We start from the raw sequence: 13,702 nt of genomic DNA on the forward strand, positions 1-13,702 counted from the left end.
CCTGCCTCTCTACCAGCAGCTAAGGGATGCAGCATGGAGTCCACTGGTTCATTAGCCCGTTCTGCCGATGACTGATGACAAACTTTACCCAACAGAAAAGTGAATTTAGTAACATTTTTGTATAACTACGTACCTTTGCAGGTGAATGCAAGCCACTGATCCTGCTTCATCTGTCTAATGATACTCTCGACCTTGTGCTGCGCTGCATCATAATCTACCTTTGCAGCAGTTCTTGATTGCTCTAAAGAGGCTTCAAGTACCATTTCAGTAATCCTCTGATTTTGCCTAATGGCTCTCCTTCCCTTTGCAGTTACCAGAACAGAATGCTGCATACTGGATGAGTGATTGGTTATCTCTAGCATCAGTTTGTTTGACTTCAGCTGCAAAAGCAAAGAAATTATTGGTCAATCTCATGTCCATCTCAATAACAGTTACACAAACCCAGGCCCAAGCTTTCTGATTTAGCAAAATATCCCTCTTCCAGCTTGGCCTAATCACTCATAACACACAGGCCTTCAATCACTCTGATTTAGCAGCTACTGTTTTTCACGAGGCCTGCTAAGAGCTTCCCCTTTGATAAAAGTAACTGGTGAGTGGTCTGAATTTCAGAGCATTTTGAATCTTCAAAAAAGGTTTATCTTCCTCTTGGAATAGTTTGAAAATAGTCACTTATTTTGAGGTTTTTTCAAACAGCAAAAGGGTCATTATAAAAAATTTAAATTTCCTTTAACCATTTGTGCTTTGAGATTTTCTGCAAATGTGTAGCATAAGCACTATTTAAAAGTTGCCTGTGCTGTATTGTAGTGGAGAAATGCTACCGGGTATGTGTGTGAATGAGAAAAATAAAATTAGGAATGGTAAAATTGGTTAAAATGGAAAATATAATCGCTCCCTTTCTATACTTAATAGGAAATCTTGGTTAATCACATCAATCACCCTTCTCATCTTGTTACTACTGAGCACAGCAGGAAATCTTTTCCAATTTTGCCAAAAAAGTGTTTGCTCTGGAATCGACAGTGAGTACTCCTATCAACGACTGAAAGAATCTAATGGACAATTAACTTGTGCGGACATCCCTGAAATAATCCCATTGAAACAGACTAATGCATCGATTGAGGAAGAAAGCAACTCAGAAACTATGAATTTTTAACAACTTTTGCAGTTCCATGCCAGTGGAACAAATGTGGTCTTTGTTGCTGCCTTGTTCTACTTCTGGCAAATCAGCTGAATTTTTTTGAAACTTGGGAGAACCTAGATGGGTTTTCTGTGAACTGTACCTATTGCCAAAGGTCACCTAGACATCACCCTCAGGAACTGCAACACTGTGGAAAAAATGTATTACTGTATAAGTGTGAGACTAAGTTTAAGTAGCCTCCAAATATGCTGGATTCCATATGCAGAGTTCCCAATCATAAAACAAAGATTGAAGATCTTAATGATTGATATTTTCTGTAATACATTTGGGTATTTTTGTTTTACATGAATCAGCCATGATCTTATTGAATGGCGGAGCAGGCTCGAGGGGCTGATTGGTCTACTCCTGCTCCTGTTTCTTATGTTCTTATGTCCTGATTCTCTCTCTTTCCAGTGTGACCAGCACAAATACACAAACTAGGGTTGTAATCCCTGGAATTTAGAAGATTAAGGGGTGATTTAATCGAAGTTTTTAAGATATTAAGGGGATCTGATCGGGTAGATAAAGAGAAACTATTTCCGCTGGTTGCGGAGTCTAGGACTAGAGGACATAGCCTAAAAATTAGAGCCAGGCCTTTCAGGAGTGAAGTTAGAAAACACTTTTACACACACAGGGTGGTAGAAGTTTGGAACTGTCGTCTGCAAATGGCAATTGATGCTGGGTCAACTGTTAATTTTAAATGAGATTGAAAGATTTTTGTTAACCAAAGGTATTAAGGGATATATGGGGCAATGACAGGTATATGGAGTTGGGTCACAGACCAGCCATGATCTCATTGAATGGCGGAACAGGCTCGAGGGGCTCAATGGCCTACTCCTGTTCCTATGTTCCTAATAAAGGGCAGGTATTCAAAAAGTAATAAGGTGCTGGTTGCCTGATGACTCCAGGACTGGACTTCTGATCTGAGGGTCAGAATTTAAATGTTTGTTTTGGTTCTTGCTCAAACTCCTCATTAGCTGATTTCTCATGCAATTCTTGCCAAGCTGCTGGCTGGGGTAATTTCCACACAGCATTTGTTCTTCATCATAAACAGAACTTTAAAAAGAGCAAGCTAAATTCCCAAATAAGTGTATTTACTGTATGCTTGTTACAGATGTTTAAAATTAAGTTTGAACTCCATCTGACCAAATATTTTACAGATCCACAATGGTCCTAAAAATGTAATTTGAAACGTGATTATTTGAGTTATACATCTCTACAATCAGAGGGAACTTGAGGGGTATTTTGATTAAAGATGGGAAGAGTTTTACAGTGAAATTTGATGCATCCGCACAATTTTTTTGAACCTTTTCTATAAACTTTTTGCCCTATTGTGTTGAATTTGCAGCAGTTTTTATTTATGGTTTATGTACCTATGTGCTATCTGACACTTGGTGCAATGTGTTGGACTGATCCAAGTAAAAGTAAATCAACTTAAAATATCATGAGTAAATTAGGACAAAACGGTCCATTAAGACATTTGATATTGAAGCATATATCCAATCCAGCAACAATAATTACAGGTTTTTAAAACCCAAGTTTGGCATCGTGAGTTCTGCTTCTACTTCACTTTTTTACCTTGGTGATGTCCTGCTCTTTGGGCCTTGTCCGTTCACTGAGGTTTCTTAATTTAAAAGTAACCACTTGTATGCATCTAAGTGAATTACATACTATTTTACAATGGATTTAATAGTTACAACTGCAAATCATTTATTTTTCATGATCTTTAATTCCCATAGTTTAAATGGTACAAAAATGCAAAAGTTTATGGAATACTACCATAGAATAAGGTTCTATAAGATCTTATCCTCCAGTTTCCTTATAAAAATTTGTCTTAGTTAACCCATGAAACTCTTTTTTTAAAAATCTTCTTTTGAAATGTACTTACTTATGGGTGGCGTCTTGATTTTTCCAACAGTTTCAGGTACCTAAAACTGATAAATTGGTGCTTACCCAAGAACTCCCAGGCAGCATGTCACTAAATGGAGTAAATAAAGTGCAATAATTGTGTTCAGCCCACAGATGTCTTCACTGTGCTTTGTAAATACATTGCAGGATTAAATTATTTGCACTAAATATTCTTGGGCTATGCAATGGGAAAGGGTGCAATAAAATAGATATTCTGCCACTATGTAATCTGTTTTTACAAGTGGATATAATTTTAAGCTTACTGCTTGTTTAAAAAAATTGTTTTATCTGCTGATTTATGTATTCCTAGAATATGCATCATTCCTTGCTGCAGGGATGGGTGACATCTGGTTCCCAAGATTATATCAATTCTACTCTGAAAATGATCATTTAAGGTATGCATGAGAGCCAGCTGAGATGATGTCCCTGCCATCTTGCAAGGAATCACCTGATGAGCTCTTTTGTGGTTTGCTATGATGGCATAGTGAGATTGACAATTCAACATAAAGTTGTGGGTACAACTTCAGATCCTACCACTTTGTGGCTAATGGGGATTGAGCACCAAATATTTAATACATCATTTTACCTTTCTCCAGATGTCTGGCCCTCATCTTAATTCAAAATCATGGAGCAATTTTGGCTGCAGATGTTTCTTTCTCCACTGAGAATGTACACATTTTGTTCTGGAATCAGGCAGGAATCAGCCTATATTTGAAAATATAGTGTCAAATTTACACTGCATATTGTATGGAAAGAAGTTGCCCTTGTATCTGATGATTATGAAGGGAGAAGTTCTAATCATAGCATCAATCTGAATTTTATATTGCACTTTAGTATTGTTCTTAACTGGGATTTATCAAAATATCAGTTGTGTTTTTAAATTGTTTAGATTTACATCTTTCAGACTGGAATGTAGTCTTTAAAATGTTAATAAATAAGGCTCTTGCACTAAATTCTGGCAAAGTCTTTTGTAGAGGCTGTTGAGATAAAGTTTACATTTTAGTTGTGATACTGCGATCTGGCATGCCCAGTGAACACATCTTGGAAAATAATGGGTGCATAGCCTGTGCTTTTTCATCTATTAGAATGAATGAATGTAAATTCCCTCTCCTTTAAGATTCTCCATAAAATCCACCACCTTGACCAAGATGTTAATCACCCCTCCTAATATTCACTTGCTTTGGCTCAGCATTCAGTTTTTTCCCTTATACCTCCGTGAAGCACCTTGGGATTTTTTTTAATTGACAGATGCTATATGCAGTAAATGCGAGTTGTTGATATAGAGGCTGCATGCTCATGATTCCCAATGAGTGTCGCTCCCCACTGGGATCATGAGATCACAAAATCACTCCTTTCTTACACCAAAGTTTATATTTTTTTAAACAATGGATGTTAAACTTTAACTATTGCTTAGTATATATCCGTGAAATATTTGTTCAGTGCATTTTCTGTTTGTATGTTAAGGCACTACCACCTGACACATTCTATTTTGTACTTTTTAAAACTTTAGATTAAACTATCAAGATGCTTCTAGTATGCTGCATCATGTAATGGAAGTACAGTGTGCCCACATTCCTCACATGGTGGGTTTCTGTTCTTGGGCAAGCCATGCAGGGGAAAAGGGTTGGTACAAAATGGAGATGGATATTTCCCTATAAAAGAAAATTAGTAGGCAAGTCACCCCAGAACTACTCTGGTATAACTCCTGTGATGGTCTAAAGCAGCATAGTGTATGTGTCATGGGACAAAGGTGTCCGTATGACATAGTCATAACAGCACAGAAGGAGGCCATTCAGCCCATCAAGTCCGTGCCAGCTTTCTGTAGAGCAATCCAGTCAGTCCCATTCCCCCGCTCTATCCCCGTAGCCCTGCAAGTTTATTTCCCTCAAGTGCCTATCCAGTCTCTCCTTGAAAACAGAGTGTCTCCGCTTCCACCACTTCCATTGGCAGCGAATTCCAGGTCATCACTACTCGCTGCGTAAAAAAGTTTTTCCTCATGTCCCCCCTGTATCTCTTGCCCAAAACCTTAAATCTGTGTCCCCTAGTCCTTGTACCATCAACCAGTGGGAACAACCTTTCCCTGTCTAGCCTATCCAAACCCATCATAATCTTGTACACCTCTATCAAATCACCCCTCAACCTCCTTTGCTCTAATGAAAACAAATCCAGCTTCTCCAACCTGTCCTTGTAGCCAAGATCCCCCATCCCCGGAACCATTCTGGTAAGTCTCCTCTGCACCCTCTCGAGGGCCTTCACATCCTTCCTAAAGTGTGGTGACCAGAACTGGACACAATACTCCAGTTGTGGCCTAACCAGCGCTTTATAAAGGTTCAGCATAACTTCTCTACTTTTGTACTCAATACTTCTATTTATGAAGCCCAAGATCCCATATGCTTTGTTAACCACTCTCTCAATATGTCCTGGCACCTTCAGGGACCTATGCACATTAACTCCCAGGTCCCTCTGTCCCTGCACACTCTTTAAAACTGTGCCATTAAGTGTATATTCCCTCTCCCTTTTCCGTCTGCCAAAATGCATCACCTTACCCATCTCTATTAAATTCCATCTGCCCATTCTGCTAGCCTTCCTATGTCCTGTTGCAGTCGATTAGTATCATCATCACTGTTTGCCACACCCCCAAGTTTGGTGTCATTGGCAAATTTAGATAATTCTACTCTATTCCAATATCCAGGTCATTTATGCATATCAAAAAAAGCAGTGGCCCCAGCACTGACCCTTGGGGAACACCACTGTCTACCATACTCCAGTCTGAAAAACAGCCAGTTACCACAACTCGCTGTTTTCTGTCCTTAAGCCAATTCCTTATCCAAGCTGCCACTGACCCACCTATTCCATGAGCCTCAATTTTGTTAACCAACCTTCTATGTGGTACGCTGTCAAATGCCTTCTGAAAATCCATGTAGACAACATTCACTGCATTCCCTTCATCAATCCTCTGTTACTTCATCAAAAAATTCAATTAGATTAGTCAAACACGATCTGCCTTTTACAACATAACATAAGAAATAGGAGCAGGAGTAGGCTATTCGGCCCTTCGAGCCTGCTCCGCCATTCAATGAGATCATGGCTGATCTTCTGCCTCAAGTCCATTCACTGACCTTATCGCCATATCTCTTGATGCCCTTACTAGTCAGAAATCTATCGACTTCTGTTTTGAATATACCCAATGACTGAACCTCCACAGCCCTCTGGGGTAGAGAATTCCAAAGATTCACCACCCTCTAAGTGGAGAAATTTCTTCTCATCTCAGTCCTGAATGGCCTACCCTTTATCTTGAGGCTGTGGCCCCTGGTTCTAGACTCCACAGCTAAGGGAAACATTCTCCCAGCATCCATCCTATCGAGCCCTGTAATAATTTTGTATGCTTCAATGAGATCCCCTCTCAATCTTCTGAATTCAAGAGAATACAGGCCTAGTTTACTCAATCTCTTCTCATATGACAGTCCCGCCCTCCCAGGAATCAATCTCGTGAACCTTCGTTGCACTCCCTCCATGGCAAGCATATCCTTCCTTAGGTAAGGAGACCAAAATTGTATACAGTACTCCTGGTGTGGTCTCACCAAGGCCCTATATAATTGGAGTAAGACTTCTTTACTCTTGTACTCAAATCCTCTTGTAATGAAGGCCAGCATACCATTTGCCTTCCTAATGGCTTGCTGCACCTGCACATTCACTTTCAGTGGCTCATGTATAAGGACACCCAGGTCCCTTTGAGCATCTGCATTCCCCAATCTTTCACCATTTAGGAAATACTCTGTTTTTCTGTTTTTTCTACCAAAGCAGATAACTTCACATTTATCCACATTATATTCCATCTGCCATGTTCTCGCCCACTCACTGAGCCTGTCGAGATCCCCTTGAAGCCTCTTCACATCCGCTTCACAACTGACACTGACACCTAGCTTTGTATCATCAGCAAATTTGGAAATGTTACATTTAGTCCCCTCATCCAAATCATTGATATAGATTGTGAATAGCTGGGGCCCAAGCACTGATCCTTGCGGTATCCCACTAGTCACAGCCTGCCATCCTGAAAAAGACCCGTTTATCCCTACTCTTGTTTTCTGTCTGTTAACCAATTCTCAATCCATGCTGGTATATTACCCCCAATTCCATGTGCCCTAATTTTGTTCACCAACCTCTTGTGTGGGACCTTATCGAAGGCCTTCTGAAAATCCAAATACACCACATCTACCGGTTCCCCTTTGTCTACTCCACTAGTTACATCCTCAAAGAACTCCAATAGGTTTGTCAAACAGGATTTCCCTTTCATAAATCCATGTTGACTCTGCCCAATCTTACTATTAGTTTCTAAGTGCCCAGTTATTGCATCCTTTATAATAGATTCCAGCATTTTCCCAACTACTGATGTGAGGCTAACAGGTCTGTAGTTCCCCGTTTTCTCTCTCCCTCCTTTCTTAAATAGCGGGGTTACATTTGCTATCCTCCAATCTGCAGGAACCGTTCCAGAATCTCTAGAATTTTGGAAGATGACAACCAATGCTGCCAATGGCCACCTCTTTCAAAACCCTAGGATGTAGGTCATCTGGTCCTTGGGATTTATCGACTTTTAGTCCCATTAATTTTGCTAGTACTTTTTACTAATAATTTCTTTAAGTTCCTCATTCTCACCACACCCTTGGTTTTCTCGTATTTCTGGGAGGTTTTTTGTGTCTTCTCCGTGAAGACAGAAATAAAGTATGTATTTAATTTCTCTGCCATTTTCTCATTCCCCATTATAAATTCTCCTGTCTCTGACTGTAAAGGACCTACATTTACCTTCACCAGTCTTCCTTTTCACATACCTATAGAAGCTTTTACAATCCGTTTTTATATTTTGCGCTAGTTTGTGCTCATATTCCATTTTCCCTTTCTTTATCAATTTCTTGGTCCCCCTTTGCTGATTTCTGAAAAGATTCCAATCCTCAGGCTGACTGCTTTTACTGGCAACCTTATAAGCTTCCTCCTTTGACTTAATACTAGCTTTAATTTCTTTTGTTAGCCATGGTGGATCACTCTTCCTTTTGGGTTTTTATGCCCTAGAGGAATATATGTTTGTTGCAAATTATGCATTATTTCCTTGAATGTTAGCCATTGTATGTCCACCTTCATACCTTTTAGTGTAGTCTCCCAATCTACCATGGCCAACTTGTCCCTCATACCCTTGTAGTTTCCTCTGTTTAGATTGAAGACCGTGTTGGCTCTCCTTAATTAGCTTAAACCTCTCCAAGTGCTTGTTAATTTTTTCCTTGATTATTGTTTCTAAATCTTTACCCACCACTGATGTTGAACTGATTGGCCTGTCGTTACTAGGATTGTCCATACACCCTTTCTTGAACAATGGTGTCACATTTGCCACTTTCCAATCCTTAGGCACATCCCCGCATCTAGGGAAGATTGGAAAATTATGGCAAGCCCTTCCGCTATCTCCTCCCCCAATTCCCTTAGCAACCTGGGATGCAAGCCATCTGGACCAGGCGACTTGTCCACTCTAAGCATACCCAGCCTTTCTAGTACGTTCTGTCTATCAATTTTCACCCCTTCCATTGCTTCTACCTTTTCCACTTCTACCAATATTTTTCAGCATCCACCTCCTTAGTAAACCCCGATACAAAGTACTCATTGAGTATTCTAGCCTTGCCCTGTGCCTCTAAGCATATATCACCACCTTTGTCCCCAATAGGCCCCACCCCACCTCTTACTACCCGCTTACTGTTTACATGCCGGTAGAAGATTTTTGGGTTCCCTTTTATGTTGACCGCTATTCTACTCTCATATTCTCTCTTTGCCAATCTTATTTTCATCTTCACTGCCCCTCACAACTTATTGTATTTGGTCTGGTTCTTCCTTGAAGAATTCACCTGACACGCATCATACACCCTCTTTTTTTTGTTTCATCATCTTCTCTATCTCCCTCGTCATCCAAGGAGCCCTTGCTTTGGTTCCCTTACCCTTCCCTCTTGTTGGAATGTACCTAGCCTGTACTTGAAACATCTCCTCAAAGATCACTCATTGTTCTATTACAGTTTTCCCCGTCAGTCTTTGGTTCCATTTTACCCTGACTAGATCCTTTCGAATCCCATTGAAGTTAGCCCTATTCCAGTTTAGAAGTTCCACTCTAGATTGTTCCTTGCTCCTCGCCATTGCTAATCTAAATCTTATAATATGATGATCACTCATACCCAAGTGTTCTCCATAGACACTTGGTCGACCTGGCCCATTCATTCCCCAGCAACAAATCCAGCATTACCTCCTTCCTACAAAAGCAAAATACTGTGGATGCTGGAAATCTGAAATAAAAACAGAAAATGCTGGAAATACTCAGCAGGTCAGGCAGCAACTGTGGAGAGAGAAACAGAGTTAACGTTTCAGGTCGATGACCCTTCGTCTGACCTGCTGAGTATTTCCAGCATTTTCTGTTTTTATGCCTCCTTCCTAGTTGGGCCAAGAACATATTGGTCAAGGAACTTCTCTTGAACATATTTCAGAAATTCCTCCCCCTCCTTTCCCTTTACCCTAGCATTATCCCAATCGATATTTGGGTAATTAAAGTCCCCCAATATCACCACTCTATAACTCTTGCATATCTCTGCGATTTCCCTGCAGATTTGCTCCTCTACCTCCCTCTCACTATTTGGAGGCCTGTAGAATACCCCCAATAGCATAACCATACCCTTTTTGTTCCTCAACTCTAACCAAATGGATTCTGTCCTTGTCCCCTCAAGAACATCCTCCCTTTCCAACACTACAATGTCTTCCTTAATCAGCACTGCCACCCCACCTCCCTTTTTTCCCCCTATCTTTTCTGAACAACTTGTACCCTTGAATATGAAGGGGGTGATTTTTCAAGCCCTGGGGAGGTGATTATGGAGGCGGCACTGCTGGGAAAATGGCAGAATTTGGAGGTGAGTACTGGGTCTGGGGGGGTTGCAAAAGTGTGGTGTGAAGGTAAGTGATGGGTGCAAGAGTGGAGAGTGCAAAGTGTTAGTGAAAGTGTACTTACCTTTGTTTCTCCCTGCAGGCTTCAGTCAGTGTGTATGCAGAGAGTCTCGCACCTCTGCAGTAGAGGTGACAGATGGCCATTGCATTCTCAGATGCAACAACCATCTTATTTCTGTAAAAGAAAGAAGTTTGATGAGGTCTTGAATTCAAGACCTCATCAAACTACAGAGAATGTCAGTGTTTGACAGCTTCAGAGAGCTGTCAAACGATGACAATTCATCTGTCAAAAATGTTTGACAGATGAAACCTCATACGTTGACGTTCTCTGCAACCGGCTTTCCCTTAATTGGACTGCTAAGCCCACTGGACGGGCTTAACCAGGTCAATCAAGGGAAAATAGCGTGGGTTGGCCACAAATCGATGGAGGCGGAACATCGACCCGCCAAGCAGCAGTCCCGCCTCCAACGCGTCCCCATTAACAAAATCACCCCCTAAGTGCCCAGTCCTCACCGTTTTTAAGCCACGTTTCCGTTATTGCCGCAACATCATATTGCCACACGGCTAATTGTGCTTGTAGCTCACTAACCTTATTCACCACACTTTGTGTGTTTATGTACGTGCATTCTAAACCCATTTTTGAATTTTTCGTAGTCTTAGTCTGCTCCTATCTAAAATGGTGGTACTACTACCGCCTCAGTACTATCTTCTCTGGTACTATCCAACACACTCACTCTTTTATGCACCTAATTCCTCTTTTCTACTCCTATATGCTGGTGCCCATCCCCCTGCCAAGCTAGTTTAAATTTCGAGATGGTACTTTAAATGCAGATCTAAGTAAACTGGGAAGATTAAATCTTAAGGGAGGATTAAATGTATATATTTTTTAAATGTTACATTGTTTCAAGCTGTGGCCTTTTCCAGTGTTTGAGTTTTTAAACACTCCGATTTGGCTCCACAGCGCTTGAGTTTGTTTATTAATACCATTGACCTCTTCTTCTCTGAAAGGATCTTTGTAAGGTAAACAGGAGAGAAGACATCATTTATAAAAATTTAAGAAAATTTAGCTTTTTTTTCCTCAATTTCCCCCCCCCCCCCTCACCCCACCTCCTGCCCTCCACATACTGAAAGTGCTGCGGTACACTAACATGGGTGGCCTCCTTCCCCAAGTGGGCATTTTTATGTGCAAGTCCAGACAATTAATGACCGTGGGAGTATCGGAGCTAAGCATAAATCTGTCATAAATAACAACAGAAAATGCTGGAAAAGCTCAGCAGGCCAGGCAACATCTGTGGAGAGAGAAATAGTCAATGTTTCAGGTCAAAACCCTTTGTCAAGACTGAAAAAGCACAGGAAATGAAACAAATTAAAAGGCCAGTTTGGAGGCTGGGAGAGTCTGTCCTCAGTGACATCCACATTGACGCACCGCACTTTCAAGCAGGGGTTAATGCAGAGCATCATGCAAACGGGAACTGTGGCTGTTTTTTTTTCTTTACACTCTACCTCCCAGTAGGGCACTGAGGCCAACTGTAACCATCTACAACTGAAATCGGCTTGCTCAGTACAGATCAGGAATCCTACTTGAGATTGCTAGTTAGTATGGTTCAGTTAAATACAGTAACTGAGCCATTGGGGTCCATTAAAAGCTTTTAAAATTTCAAATCTAATTTTCAGTGTATTAAGCTTTAAAATCAAAAAAATAAAAGCTGTGAGCACTAGTTTAAAAAGAAATTGATTGTTAGAAACTTGTTTTATTCCTTTGTTCATTAAATTTGAAACATAATTAATTATGCTAAAAACCTTGCACCGAATGAAAGTCCTAATCTACTTATTGAAGGCCTTCTGAAAGTCCATGTGTACCACATTATTAGAAATACTTGTATGTATTAAAATCCATGAGTTTTTGTGCCATTGTGACAATTGGTCACAATTCAGTTGCTCTTGTATAACACCCAACATTAATTTCATTGGGGCTAGGTCACATTCAGAATTGACACCTACTATTCTTACTCCCTTCACAGGGTGGTGCTGTTACCTTGAAACAGTATCCAAAGAACGTCTGTTGTTATTGCTTGTCCAGCGGTGGTGCAGCAACCTCTCTCGGCCTGTTACAACAAACATCTAAAAAACCAAACCTTTTCCTCTGAATAACTGTCCAATGGCACAGTAGTACATAAAAATCCTTACGTTAGTAACAATTATACAACCCCCCCTCCCTGTCCATTAAAATCAATGTGTAATACTGTAATAGTAAAGGCTGTTGTTCTTGCTTATTCCAAAGCTGCCACTCCCAACCTCTGAAGAACAGTATTACAAGAAAGCCTGTTACTCTTACCTGGACCTCTCAACCTGGAACAACAAATACAGCTAAAGGACATATAATTTCCTCCAACTAACCATGAGCAAAACCCAGGAGATTCACTAGCATATATAAAAAAGTTTTGAGACATGTCGTGACATTTCAAATGTGACACTTAGTCATAAGTATACATTTCTATGTCACAGTTTTTAAAAAGTGTACAAAAGTAATCATTTTCTGCTAGTTTCAGAGAAACATTGCTAGCAACATAACTCCAATTGACCTCAGATGAAGGAAACCAGCAATTAGCCTCCAATTGATCCCAGGATATACTTATTTACTGTCATTAAGACCTTGTGGCCTTAATAAATCCTTATGAAACAGTATGTTCCCTGATTTATGTCAGCAGCCCTACAGGGGAATCCAAGAGTAAATAGCTATAATGTTAAATCTTATGCCAGTGCACACTTGCTGTCAACTTTCCCTTAAGGAATAAAAACACCATGGGAAAAATGGTCCAACCGTGGCTAATGAGAAATTAAAGATAGTATTAGATTAAAGGAAGAGGCTTATAATGTTGCCAAAAAGAGTAGTAAGCCTGAGGATTGGGAGGATTTTAGAATTCAGCAAAGGAGGGCCAAGAAATTGATAAAGAAAGGGAAAATAGGATATGAGAATAAACTAGCGAGAGACATAAAACAGACTGTAAAAGCTTCTATAGGTATGTAAAAGTGAAAAGATGAGCAAAAGTAAACATGGGTCCCACACAGGCTGAGACAGGAGACATTATAATGGAGAATAAGGAAATGGCAGAGAAATTAAACAAATACTTTGGGCTCGATTTTCATTGGGCCGTTGAGGCGGGATTGGAGGCATGTGGGGGGTTAAATCGTGAAATCGGGGGGCACGAACCCAACCCGCCCCCATGCCAGTTTCAAAGGAGGCGGATACCCGCCCCACGCTAGGACCTGCCTCCCTGAGGCGGGAAGGGGATTAGTGCCAATTAACTGCCTGTTAACAGGCAGTTTTTAGCCTAATCCCTATTTTTATACCTGAAGTGTGGGATTCCCGACGGCTCCAAACCACGCCAAGTTAGCGAGGCGGACCGTCGGGCTGAAGGGCTTGGAGGGTTCGAGATGTCTGGTGTTCAGATGAGTGACGTGTGCATGAGTGCAGAGGTAAGTGTGTTTCGTGTGTGTAAAGTGTTTAAATAAGTTTTACTTACATTTACAGCCTTCCTTCCTTCAGGTCTCGGGAGTCCCTCATCTCACCGGCACAGAAAGCAGAATGGCCGTGAGCTGTCAAAAGTTGCAGCATTCAGCTTTCTGTTCTGGAGAGATCTCTAAATCAGCTTGAGAGGA

The 13,702-nt window shown here is 40.8% G+C and overlaps 1 protein-coding gene across 1 annotated transcript in view; it reads left to right on the forward strand.

The window, feature by feature from the left end:
* The window catches only part of nagpa (N-acetylglucosamine-1-phosphodiester alpha-N-acetylglucosaminidase), a 126,452-nt gene extending 122,417 nt beyond the window's left edge, over positions 1–4,035 (forward strand). The window contains exon 11 of the mRNA XM_085992622.1: positions 910–4,035. Within this exon, the coding sequence (XP_085848748.1) occupies positions 910–1,150 (241 nt within the window). The 3' untranslated portion in view covers positions 1,151–4,035. The remainder of the gene's footprint in view (positions 1–909) is intronic.
* The last annotated feature ends 9,667 nt before the right edge of the window (positions 4,036–13,702 follow it).

This window comes from Somniosus microcephalus, chromosome 7 (assembly GCF_052327205.1).
Source record: "Somniosus microcephalus isolate GS21.2 chromosome 7, FLI_Smic_1.0, whole genome shotgun sequence".
In the NCBI taxonomy this organism is placed as follows: Eukaryota; Metazoa; Chordata; class Chondrichthyes; order Squaliformes; family Somniosidae; genus Somniosus; species Somniosus microcephalus.